This window comes from Egretta garzetta, unplaced genomic scaffold (assembly GCF_000687185.1).
Source record: "Egretta garzetta isolate BGI_Z169 unplaced genomic scaffold, ASM68718v1 scaffold41, whole genome shotgun sequence".
Lineage (NCBI taxonomy): Eukaryota > Metazoa > Chordata > Aves > Pelecaniformes > Ardeidae > Egretta > Egretta garzetta.
The window spans coordinates 2530276-2542498 of NW_009258755.1; the positions used below are offsets into that span (position 1 = coordinate 2530276).

Sequence of the window (12223 nt, forward strand, 5' to 3'; positions counted from 1 at the left end):
TTAACAGATATCTACAGCATTCAAAAGGTCCTTTCTAAGTAAAAGGTACATCAGGTCCCATGTTGTCAGTCTAAGGTAAGTAATCTGAAGGTCAGGAATAAGCAGGGAGTTGATAAATATCCTTTCTTCCTACCCCTTGACCATATGGAGCGTGCCTGGTTATGCTTGGATTACGCCAGCAGGATGACTCGGTCTTGGCTGGCTGTCACTCTCCTTCGGTGCTCACAACACTGAGGACGCAGTTACCTTCAGAGGTCAACAAGGAAGAGAAATTTGGCCTTATACTTCTGCAGATTGATGACCTGAACACCAGTTGTTTGTGGCTGTGATGCAGTAACTGAGTTACTGGGTGATCCCAGTCTTCACTACTAGTTAAGGGCTTGAGAGATGCAGAGTCAGCTCTTTATTCCACTTTCTTTCCTGTGGAAGCTCAGGCTGGCATTTATCCCTTTGCATGGTGTACAGCAGGAGGTGACTATTCTCTTCACTCTCTGAAAACATCTAGAGGAATAAATTATTCCACTGTGAGATACCCAGATACAGAGTTGAGGGAAGGAGGCAAGTGGAACATAGAGGTATAAAGGTCCTGTGTGAGTGCTTTTCAGTCTTTCCTCTCTCTACAGTAATTGAAATATCACTCTCAGCAACAAGAGCCATTGCTTCCCTCTCCTTCGCATTACTTTGGTTTGGAATTGTATTTCTATAAGGCTCAATTCTGCTGTGGAATATTTTTCCCTAGACAGCAAAGAATGCCAGACTTCCCACAGATGTCCTTCACAGCACATCGGGGCTTTCTTGCCTTTACCTGTTTCTAGATGGAATGAGTAATTTCCTTAAACTGTTCCACGTTGTTTTCTGCCGCTGATTTCTTCCACAAGCCTCCCATACCAGCTGAAATTACAGTACGTGAGAGCTAGACTTCAAGCAACCTCTTTACACCTTTTAGGTTGACCAAACAGTGTATCTCTTCCAAGCCTGTTTTCACTACAGATACCATGTTGTGCAACTAGGCACTGGACCAGTTTAGCTACATCTCTTCTGTCTCTTCCTCTAGGCTTCAGTTGGTTTTCTTTTAGACTGTTAGTCTAAAATACTGGGGCCAATATTTTTCACTGACAGTAAGTGCCTTGCTCTGGTAACTCAGACTATTGAGATTTTTGTCTCTGGATACAATGGAGCTAACTGGCCAATAAAGGGACAATTGACTTAAATGGAAAGAAATGCCGAAAGACCTTTTTAACTTCTCTGGCTCTAAACTGGGTCTTTTGAATGGCTGGGTCTTGGAATGGCCTGTTGGGTATCTGTTGAAGGGTTTTAACTTGCTATGTGGTTCCTGCTGCCATATGTGTCCTACTGACTATGAGCTGCGTGGAGGCCATAGGGAATGATCCCTCCTCTCCTTCTCAGTTGCACTGCTTGTAACGGTTCCCAGAAAATTCCTTCTGGTAGTTATTGTAGCGAGAACCAAGCCTTTTGCTGCCTGCATATCATCTTCCTTTATTTGTGCACAGCTATGCTATTTGTTCTATACCTCTGTGCAGACCAGGCCTGTTCTTGTATAAAGAAGGCAGATGGTGCAAAGCAGAACAAAGAGGATTAGTGGGCAAAGAGAGAATGACACCACTTTGTTTTTGCTGGTTTGCAGCCCAGATCCTGGCGGAGTGCTTGCGTCTGTTGTCCTGGTATTTAAATTTGCTTCCGCTGACAGTAAGGCAACGAGCTGGAGTCACGTCAACCGTGTGTTACGCAGAAGGCTGAAAACAAGCTCCACGTTCTTGAGTGTTGACCAGTCTACCCTTACACTCACAGGCAAGTGCCTTAGGTTTGTGTTTTTAGCTTGGAATTTGTTCCTCATGCTTTGCTGTTCTTAGTGTAATGAGTTTCACTTTAGTGTACATATATGGGCTATTCTTGTTTCCTTCTTTTGCCTTCTCAGAATTGTGTGTTATGGCTGACAGCCCAGGAACTTGAAAGAAGTAGCGTGAAAAGAACTAAAGCATACTGGCACTAATTCATGAGTGTGAGCTCTCCTCTGTGCATCAGAGGCTCTCTCTGTGTGACCTAGCCCTGTTGAATGAGATAGTCCCACCCAACTCATCAAAAAAAGGCTCAACTTTGTGACTGTGGGTTCACAGATTACCTTAAAGCACATGATGAATTGGACAAAACCCTGTATCACCAGGTACTGAAATGCAGAGTCCTCCAGCTATTAAAAAAATGCAAGGCTGAGATGGTTCCCTTCTCCACTCCCTGCCATTTCCTTTGCTTATTTGACAGATTGCTGTAGCAAGTGTTCATAACAAAACCCTAAGGTTCTCTGGGCAGTAATCCTCTCCCATGAATCTGTCACTGGTTACCATCAGAATCTGGCCGAGGCTCTTTTGTAGGAAAGAGATCAGTAATGTTACAGTTTAGCTCCAGTTAATTCCAGCACTGAGAACTTGTGAAGACTGTTTCGGCCACCTTGCCACACTGAACCTGAACAAATGCATGTAGGCGTTTATATTGCGCACAGCTGCCAGCACATGTGGATGTTACTTGGACCTATTTGCATTCATCTGCAGCATTTGTTAGCTTTGAGCTAAGGCAAGAAAGATGTATCCTTTGGCCTTACACTTTCAGTGGGGAACAGAGGCTTAACTGAACTTCTCCAACAGAGCAAATTACTCCTTTCGCTGTACTGCCACTCCATGCAGCAATGCAAGCCATTTAATTTGTGTTTGCTGGGTACAGGGAGGGAGTCTGTGCTAGATCACGTAGCAGCATGAGATAACGCTCACTGTGGTGTCTGCTTTTCATTTCAGAGTTGAACAAGGAAAAGGGAGATAACCTTTTAAACAACTGTAAGTATAAATGCTTTATGGAAGAGATCTGGGGACATGGTGCTATAAGTTCTGTGTTTATAAGATTCTTATGCTTTTGAGATGCAATTTGAAAAAAATAACTTGTTAAAGATGCTAGGGCAGTAGACAGTGCATGAGCTGGCAAAGACTTCAGCTCATTTTCTTGCAGTCAGGCTGGCTCTGTAGTGTTTGCAGAATCAGATGTTCTGACCTGGTGGTGGGAAGTGCTTGCTTTCATGTTGGTTATGGGAAGTAGGGGCATGTAGATGAGCTGCTGTTAGCGAGCTCTGCACAAGGGCTGGAGTTGTTGTGGGCCAAGATTCTTGCTGGAATCCTTCCAAAACCATTTTGCCTCCTGCCCCCTTGTCCCTGCAGAAAGGTTTGGCAATAGCTGTCTGTCAGATTTGAGCTAAACCTTGCAATGTACAGGGAAAAAGGCCAGAGGGTGGAAGAGGGAGAAGTGTCCACGGTGAGAGCAAGGCAGTGGCACCGTCCTGGAGAGGGGCAGGTTCTCAGTCCCTCTCTTGTTCTGTGCTCCCCCGTGAGGTCTTAAAGCTCCTCTGGAGACAGAGAGATAGCATAAGTCCCCTCCCAGGGGACTACATCAGTCCCCTGCATGGTCTCTGAGCCTTTGCATGTTAGCTTTCCAACTCTAAATGGACTCTGAGGATTAACTGGTTTGGATCTAACTTTTTTCAGCTGAGTAATACGTGTCTGTGCTGTTGGCACGGTGGCTATAAGTAAACTGTTGGAGGAAGAGGACACTATTTTTTTGTTGGTGTTGTCGAAGCTGACCTGGAGGTGACCTGACAATCCTTTCTTTGTTTGCTTAGTTTGTGGGTGGTTTTTTCTTTAGTTTTGTGGGGTTTTTTTGCAACCTAGTCTTCAGCATTTCTATGACACTTAAAGCTATACTGCCTATGTTGGTTTTGCCTTTGCTATACAGGTGGGATGTTACAAATAATGGGAAGATTGCCTCCACTGAGTTCAGAAGTGATATGCAGTGTCTGTCTTGTGCATATTATGGTGGTGATGTGTGTATTAGAGCTGGCCTGGTGTGATTGTTGTTTATATGGAGGTTCCTCAGTATTTTCATACTCAATTTTTCAGAAGTCTTCTTAAAAAAAAAAAACAAAAGCAAACTAAGGATGTTCTTCTTTCATACAGTACCGAGAGGTTTAGTTCTTAGATGACTTACATGCTGTTATTATGAAAGCTATATGACTGTAAATACTTACATTAATTATCAGCGCACGCCTTTGTGCCTAATAATCTGTGTGTGTACCTGTATGCACAGACACACTGATGGCTATGTGTGTTACCTTTCCCTCTGTACAGCTCTGGTCAAATATCAAACAAAGCAAAGTTTGTAGAGGCAATATATTTTTTTTTAACTAGGTAAACAGTTACAACTGGGGAAGATAAACGGTGTCTCAGATATACAGCCTTCAGTTCCCATGGGAGTACATATGGGCTTGCGTGTCTGAAAAGTGGCTTAATGAAAAAGTAGTGACTCTTCTACCAGAATTTTTTGTTTACCCCACATCTATCCTGAGACGCTTACAACCATGAGACTTGACTTCCCTGCTCTTGGAGGCACTGCTTTAGGCGAAGGCTGTCTTTTGACACCCCTGCCCTGTTACGCATGTGCCTGCAGCCATGTGGGCCTTTCCCAAAGCAACCCTGGTTTCCCTCAGTCAGCTAAAGTGGAGCTGCCTTTTCTTTGACAGGCTGTGGAATACGAAGACAAACGTTCTCCTTTGTAGGAGTGGAGAGAATAGTTGGCGGGCAGCGTGCACAGGACGGGGAATGGCCGTGGCAGGCTAGTATTCAGCTTGATGGGACCCATCGCTGTGGGGCATCAGTGATCAGTAATACGTGGCTAGTGACTGCAGCCCACTGCTTTAGAGGGTAAGTCATCAGCCCCTTTCTCATCCTACAGGCCTTAGGACTCTTGAGTGCTCTGACCTTTTGTGGCCCCACTAATGTCTGTATTTGCTGAAAGATAACGAAATTTTGCTCTTCTCTGTCCTGTTAGGCAAACCTGGCCACACTGCATTTTGGTGATTAAATGGAGAGCTAAGCTTCTTTGGTGATCTTGTTTTGTGTGGCTGTGACATAACCTCAGATATCTTACAGAGGAAAAGATCCTCGGAGGTGGACTGCCAGCTTTGGAATTCTGCTGAGACCTCCAAAACAGAAAAAATTCGTCCGAAGAATTATCATTCATGAAAGATACAGTGACTCACTCTTTGATCATGAATATGATGTGGCTGTTGTGCAACTTGCCTCCCCTATTGAGTTCACGAGTGATGTGCACAGTGTCTGTCTTCCTGAAGCATCTCACGTTTTCCCAGAGAACAGTTCCTGTTTTGTCACAGGTTGGGGAGCTTTGGAGAATGATGGTGAGTGTATCTTGCCTTACCATGCGCCGTCATATGCGTATCTGAGAAGACTGCTGTCAGTTTTATGGGGTTTTTGTTTAATTTGGGTGCCTTAGACTTGGTGGTGTTTGAGAAGTGCATGTGCTAATGACACAGCTGTGGACTTAGTTTGCTGCTGTTTTCCTGGCTTGGTCAGTGGATTGGACTATGGGGGAAAGACCCTACAGGTTAGCCCTACAGGAGTAAGAGCACCTTTTTCTTTTTTTTTTGTTTTGTTGCTGCATGCATTGTTCTGGTTGAATACATCCTGTTCTCTGTTCCTGCTGGCCCAGTCCCTCTGGGTTTAGCTCTGGCATGAGTTCTCTCACCATTCAGCTTTGTCATAGATGTATCATGACAGTTTTCATCAGTTAGTCTGTCTTTGGTGATAAATCATGCTTCAGTTCATCCAATGACTTGAGTGAGCTTCATTCAAATTAGTCCATGATGTTAGAGACGATGGAACTATAAATTTGCTTATGAGAGCCATTGAATTACATAGGTTGTGTTTAACGGTGGATTCTTGGGGTGTGTAGTGATTGTCCAAAGCTATGTTGCAGTTAACCAACTGGGTCTTTCCGGTGATATCAAGGACATATTTGTAGCCTACAGTTGAATTCAACACTGAAACATGTCCAAAATCCCTTTGCCCATTATGCTAAAAAGCATTTGGTGAGGATGAAGGATGGAGAAGGGTTGTATTTGGAAACAGTGAAGGACTTTGTGTATGGGGAAACTCTTCTTCCTGAGACATTGTCTGGGTAGCTCCCTTCATTGCCTGTAATGGCAGAAAAGCTGTAGGAAAATCTGGCTACTCCTAATCCTTGAGTGGTTGAGGTTGCATACCCTGTCTGCAAATTCTAATGCCACTTCTCCTTCTAGGCTATAGTGTTAATCAGCTTCGACAAGCGGAAGTGAAAATTATAAGCACTGCTACTTGTAATAGAAGAGAAGTGTACAGTGGAGTAATAACACCTGGAATGTTGTGTGCTGGATACTTGGAGGGGCGGGTGGATGCCTGCCAGGTAAGTGTCTTCATAGGTAATAGTAAAAAGGAAATAGGTGGGGTGGGAGGCTATGTTTCCTAGAAATAAAATATACTCTGGGGAATCTTGATTAAGTTTATGGGGTTCAGTATCTTGACAGATGTAAATTAAGAGCTTCATGGCTCATGGGCTGAAGTCTGCACTTAGGTGCTTGGGGTTTATACATAATCCACATGTGAGAGAATACCGATGTGAGGGTGTGGAGCAGGAGAGACTGAATTAGGCATAGGCTGCCAGACTCTGTCTTGTCAGTAAACCATGTGGGGTTGAATTACAGCTATGGTCTAGACACAAATATCCATCAGCTGTAACAGAACAATTTGAGTCTTGCTGCATTAGCGAGGTGAACGCTGTTTACTTTGTTCCTGCCTGTTGACATTTTTCTCCTTAGGGTGACTCTGGTGGGCCACTGGTGCATGTGAACTCCAGAGGAATCTGGTATCTTGTGGGAATAGTGAGCTGGGGAGATGAATGTGGCAAGCCAAATAAACCAGGAGTGTACACGCGAGTGACTTACTATCGAAACTGGATCAACTCCAAAACGGGCATCTGACACCTGGAAGTGGGTTAAGTTTTGCGGCTGTGTGCGGCTATTCCTCTGACACATTCTGCTCTGTGGTTACCCTCCAAACAGCTGCTGGCTTAGCCTGTGGTCACGTATCGAGTGCCGGTAAGCTCGGAGTAGTCTAGGACTTGAAATTGGTTTGGCCTACAGCCAGACAGGAACGGACTTGATCCACGTGACTGCTGTTTGTTCAGGAAGTACTCTGTCAAAGGGACAACTGCCTTTGTATGCAATATGCTGACCTTTTTTTCTCCATGGCCAAACGTCTTGGCCCCTACTTTTATACCAAGGCAAAGCATTTGAGCCCAAACAATCATTTACCAGCATCCAAGACAAATCACAAGTAAAACGTGGCCCACCCATTTGCTGTGTGCTCCCAAGGCCCCATCTATCTGTGGACTAGCCACAATCCAGCACCTGGCTCCAAGGCTGCTGCGCTTCTGAATTCTTCTTGAGTTTTTTTCCTGCATCATTCCAGGGAGTATGCTCTAATGAATAACAGAAGATGGTTTAGAGAAGTCCTTGTTCCTAATATCACAACGGACTGTTACTTAAGTGAATAGAGAATTTTTCCTTGCTGTGTTGTCCCGAAAGAGGAATCAGTGGAAAACAACAACTGTCCACCTTCTTTGAACAAGTGTATGTGTTCTTTGCACTGTGCTGGACTTGAGACTAAAACCCGCTTTATGTTCATACCAGTCTGTTGTCATATCAGAGTATTTGGATGAATTAATTTCTATTTCTAACTTTCCAGATTGTATTGTTCTGAATAAAAGTCCTTGGCTTTTTGTGCAGCATGGAGGATTGTAACAATCTCAGTATGACTGTTGCCAAAAAAAAAAAAACCCTTTCAAACTGCTTATTCTTGTGAACGCTGTTCTCAAGTCTTTATAATTTAATATGTGCATCTTCAGCTGCATCCTAAAAGGAAAAAAAAAGCTTTTGTGTTACGGTGGAAATACTAGTCTCTTTCCAAGCAGGGCAGAACTTCTGACTGACCCAGTAGTCGTATGTAAAGATCTCTCTCTTCTGTCAGGAAGAAGAATTGCCTGTGTCTATGCCAGCCCATACCCAACTCATTTGATCTCAACTACACAAACTTCATATTCTCTCTGACTTCGTGTTTTCAGGAGGCCATGTTTCCATCTGCCGAGTAGATCTCAAACACTTTCTATACCCAAGCAGCAGAACATGCCTATTCCTGGTGAGGATGCTTTCCTTGGTGTGTCTGCAGACTCTTTCCAACACTTAGTGTGAATGATGATCCTGACAACAGCAAGTGTTGTGGTCTTAGTTGCTAGATAATTAGCCATGCAATTGCTTTCTTCTCCCTCTATAGTCAGAAGAGAAAGAACTTGGCAAGGGAGACAGCAGGCTTTTGGCATGCTCATAGTTAGAAGAGCTGGGGGAAACAGGCCCTCAGTGATTACGGTCTTAGGATGAAAGTGTTGTCCAAACTGATTACAAGTCAGTTGACATAGTCAACGGCAGTTCAGAGGATCCCCTCTGGACTATGCAGCTTTCTGCAAATTCTGCCAAACAGAGCAGCAATCCATTGAGTTAACAGAAGTATTTTGATTACGCATCCTGTGATCTGACTGCTTGCCAGTAGAGAGAACCATGCTTTTCTAGAGCCTCACTGGAGGTACTGGAATATTTGGATGCCCAGAGAAGGTCTGTGTGAAAGACAAGGGTCTGCAGCTGTTGTATGTTCTATGCCTGTGTATATCGGGAAACCTGCCACATTAAAATTTTTTTCTCAGGGAACTTTTCTTGTGGAATGTTGCGAACTTCAAAAACAAAAGTTGGTGGCTTAATTTCTACATAGGGAGTAAAAAGTGTCAGACTGGTTCCGTTGGTCTGTTGAGCCCAACAAATCTCATTTTAGTCCCTTAAGCAGAACATGGCTTTGAAGTATATTGCTTGTAGAGGAAGTTTAAAAATTATGTATGACAAGTATATATGATTTTTTTTTTTTGCTGGTAGCAATTGTCTTACCAGGACAGTGAATGAAATTTGATATTCATGAAGAAAAACAACATTACAATATGCCATGGATTTCCAGTTCCCAAAGCACTTTAGGCTTGGGTTTTCAAAAGGCATAATGGGTTTCCTCAGCCTGCTGGATTTCATTGTAACTTGGAAACTTAAATATTTTTAGGCTTGCAAATCCCAGCTATCTCACTGGTTCCCAAACACAAGTAAGTAGATGTCAAAAAAGTTTATTTTGCATCTATGAACTTTCCAGTTGTGCTTATTTGGTGTACAAAGTCAGAAAGCCTTAAGTGTTTTGGTCTATATCAAGGACTGCAGTAAATACCATTCACCAAAGTGGTGCCTCACAGGGCTGAAAAAGTGAACTCATAATTTGCTTAAGGGGGTACAAGTTCTGAGCACCTACTCGGAGAGCTATGGTACCAGATCCACCTTAAAGCTGAGTGGCAGCACAGTGCACCCAGGAGGAGTGGGGCTGAAGAAGACCTGACATCTATGTGGTGTATGTTTTGGGAGCCTTTATTTTGCACCACCTTGTGGAGTTTTCCTGATAGCAGGTGGAACAAGTCTGATCCTGTTTCCTCTGGAAGCAATGTAGTTTACGTGCTGTGAGGGCTCTTGGTGATGCAAAGCAGTAAAGTTTAAAAATTATGTATGACAAGTATATATGATTTTTTTTTTTTTGCTGGTAGCAATTGTCTTACCAGGACAGTGAATGAAATTTGATATTCATGAAGAAAAACAACATTACAATATGCCATGGATTTCCAGTTCCCAAAGCACTTTAGGCTTGGGTTTTCAAAAGGCATAATGGGTTTCCTCAGCCTGCTGGATTTCATTGTAACTTGGAAACTTAAATATTTTTAGGCTTGCAAATCCCAGCTATCTCACTGGTTCCCAAACACAAGTAAGTAGATGTCAAAAAAGTTTATTTTGCATCTATGAACTTTCCAGTTGTGCTTATTTGGTGTACAAAGTCAGAAAGCCTTAAGTGTTTTGGTCTATATCAAGGACTGCAGTAAATACCATTCACCAAAGTGGTGCCTCACAGGGCTGAAAAAGTGAACTCATAATTTGCTTAAGGGGGTACAAGTTCTGAGCACCTACTCGGAGAGCTATGGTACCAGATCCACCTTAAAGCTGAGTGGCAGCACAGTGCACCCAGGAGGAGTGGGGCTGAAGAAGACCTGACATCTATGTGGTGTATGTTTTGGGAGCCTTTATTTTGCACCACCTTGTGGAGTTTTCCTGATAGCAGGTGGAACAAGTCTGATCCTGTTTCCTCTGGAAGCAATGTAGTTTACGTGCTGTGAGGGCTCTTGGTGATGCAAAGCAGTATAAATGGGGACTGTCAAGAAGAGCGCTTGAAAGAATACCCCTCACCCACTGAGAACGTTGGTGTGGATGGACGTGATGGGTCTGAATCCCTTACTCATGGCAAAACAACGCTGACACCAGCATTGTCTGGCTTTTCCTGGGGGAAATTATGGAAACTTGAAGCAATGTAGACATCCAAAATGTTTTATTTGGTTTAGGTGGCCTAGCAGATTTGTATTTCTTTTAGCTGCAGTCTCACCTATTTATGAAGTCACAAGCTTTATCTTCTCAGCCATGTTTTCATAAGAATTAACATCTTCATTCAAGGCAGAATGGGATTTATCTAACTACGATTATGCATGGCAAACAGGAATGTAATTTATATGTAAATTTAATAAAACCTGTTAAAAAATTGCCTTTATTTCATGTATTTGTTAATCTTCTGCATCACGGTAAGCAACTATAAGACGGGGACTCCTGTGTTTTAGAATGTGTTACACTGGTCCTGTACCATGTATTTATGTACTGGCTTTTGTGTAGTCTTAGCTATCTGGTTTTATTGACTTGTTAGAAGAGCATAACTGGAAGAAGAGCATAACTGTTAGAGGAGCAAGATGCCATCCAGATGTGGACAGAATTTACCCATCTGGCCAGAGGTTACCCATATTTGTGTGCAGGCAAACAGGTCTTGGTGTCAGCCACTAGAGGGTGAATCGTATTGTAAAAGAGCCTTAAATGCTTGGCTGCTGGTGGTGCTCTGTTTCAGCTCAGTAGAGAGGATCTGGAGGACAAGGCACAGTGTTCTTGTTGCCTTGAAGATGCAGAGATGCTACACAAGTGTCTTGCAAAGTTTGAGGAGACTACAGCCGTCTGGCTTTTAGCATAGGCCTCTGCGGCACTGGGTGAGTTTTTCTTTTCCCCCATCAGAAAGTTGGCATCAAATGCTTGCCTTTAACTATGTTAAGTAGTGTGCTATGGCCATGAGCAAGGGGCTGAGCAGGTTTTGCCTGCTTCTCTGCCACACCATAGCCAGACCTTTGTCCTGTGGAAAAGCAGACTGGAAAGGCACATTGTCAGGTATTGTTGGCATCATGGGTCTATTTTCTCAGCCTTCTTGTGAACAAGATATCAAAGAGCAGCAGTAGTTTTGAGAATCTGATAGGATGGGAGGTTTGCAGTGGCATGCAGCTTCTGCTTGCTTTGACCTCCCATTTTGACAACTGCTGATGATTCTTGTAGATTGAAGACACTTACCAGATGAATTCTTGTCCCTTTCCTGTCAGGATGGGAAACTTGGTACAAATCGCACCATATTCTGAGCTAGAAGAGCAAGCTCTTGATGAACGAAGCATGCTCACTGATCCTGGTCTATAATACTTAGCAGCTGAAGGGATGGTCTTGGAATTTGAGGGTAAATCTGAGAGGGTGAAAAGCAGTGTAACAGTTATATTGCAGAGTTACAGGATGTGCCAGGTTGGCTATGGATAGGAAGGTGGCGGTTCGTTTGGAAGAACAGTAGCCCTTTTGTCACGTTTTACTGGGTCAAGTGCACTAAAGGGAGTCTTAGAGACAGACTTCTTAAAGGACATCATTTTAACAATTCTGATATTTTATTTCTTTTTTTATGGCTTAGAGAAAAGTGCTTAGCGCTGAGTTTCTGACAGAGCACGTGCTGTGTATGTGACTCTTAAAGCATTTATGAGCATTCAGTAGCTGCTGACTGTGCCATGACCCAAGGATACGTTCAGCTGGTGTGGTTGTATCTGGCTGGGGGGCTATGTGGGTGGAGTTTCTGTTCAAGGGCTTGAAGTGAAGAACTGAAGAATAACTCTCATGTCCTTCTGTATGTGTAGGTGAACCAGGATTTTTCTATAAAACATAGCTGGCAATATTTCAGTTTGCTTGGGGTCTTTGATCCATTATTGATGCAAAGAAAACTTTCCAAAACTCATCTGGTTAGAATAGCTCAGAAACAAATATAAAAAATGGCAGTTAATCTGCTTTATCTTCGGGTAAAGTGTTATTTTTAACTCA

The 12223-nt window shown here is 43.3% G+C and overlaps 1 protein-coding gene across 1 annotated transcript in view; it reads left to right on the forward strand.

The window, feature by feature from the left end:
* LOC104135545 (transmembrane protease serine 11E-like) overlaps positions 1-6865 on the forward strand; it is a 16621-nt gene extending 9756 nt beyond the window's left edge. The window contains exons 6-12 of the mRNA XM_035888916.1: positions 8-75; positions 1646-1809; positions 2805-2843; positions 4574-4754; positions 4983-5248; positions 6149-6291; positions 6704-6865. Of these exons, the coding sequence (XP_035744809.1) occupies positions 8-75; positions 1646-1809; positions 2805-2843; positions 4574-4754; positions 4983-5248; positions 6149-6291; positions 6704-6865 (1023 nt within the window). The remainder of the gene's footprint in view (positions 1-7; positions 76-1645; positions 1810-2804; positions 2844-4573; positions 4755-4982; positions 5249-6148; positions 6292-6703) is intronic.
* Positions 6866-12223: the final 5358 nt, after the last annotated feature.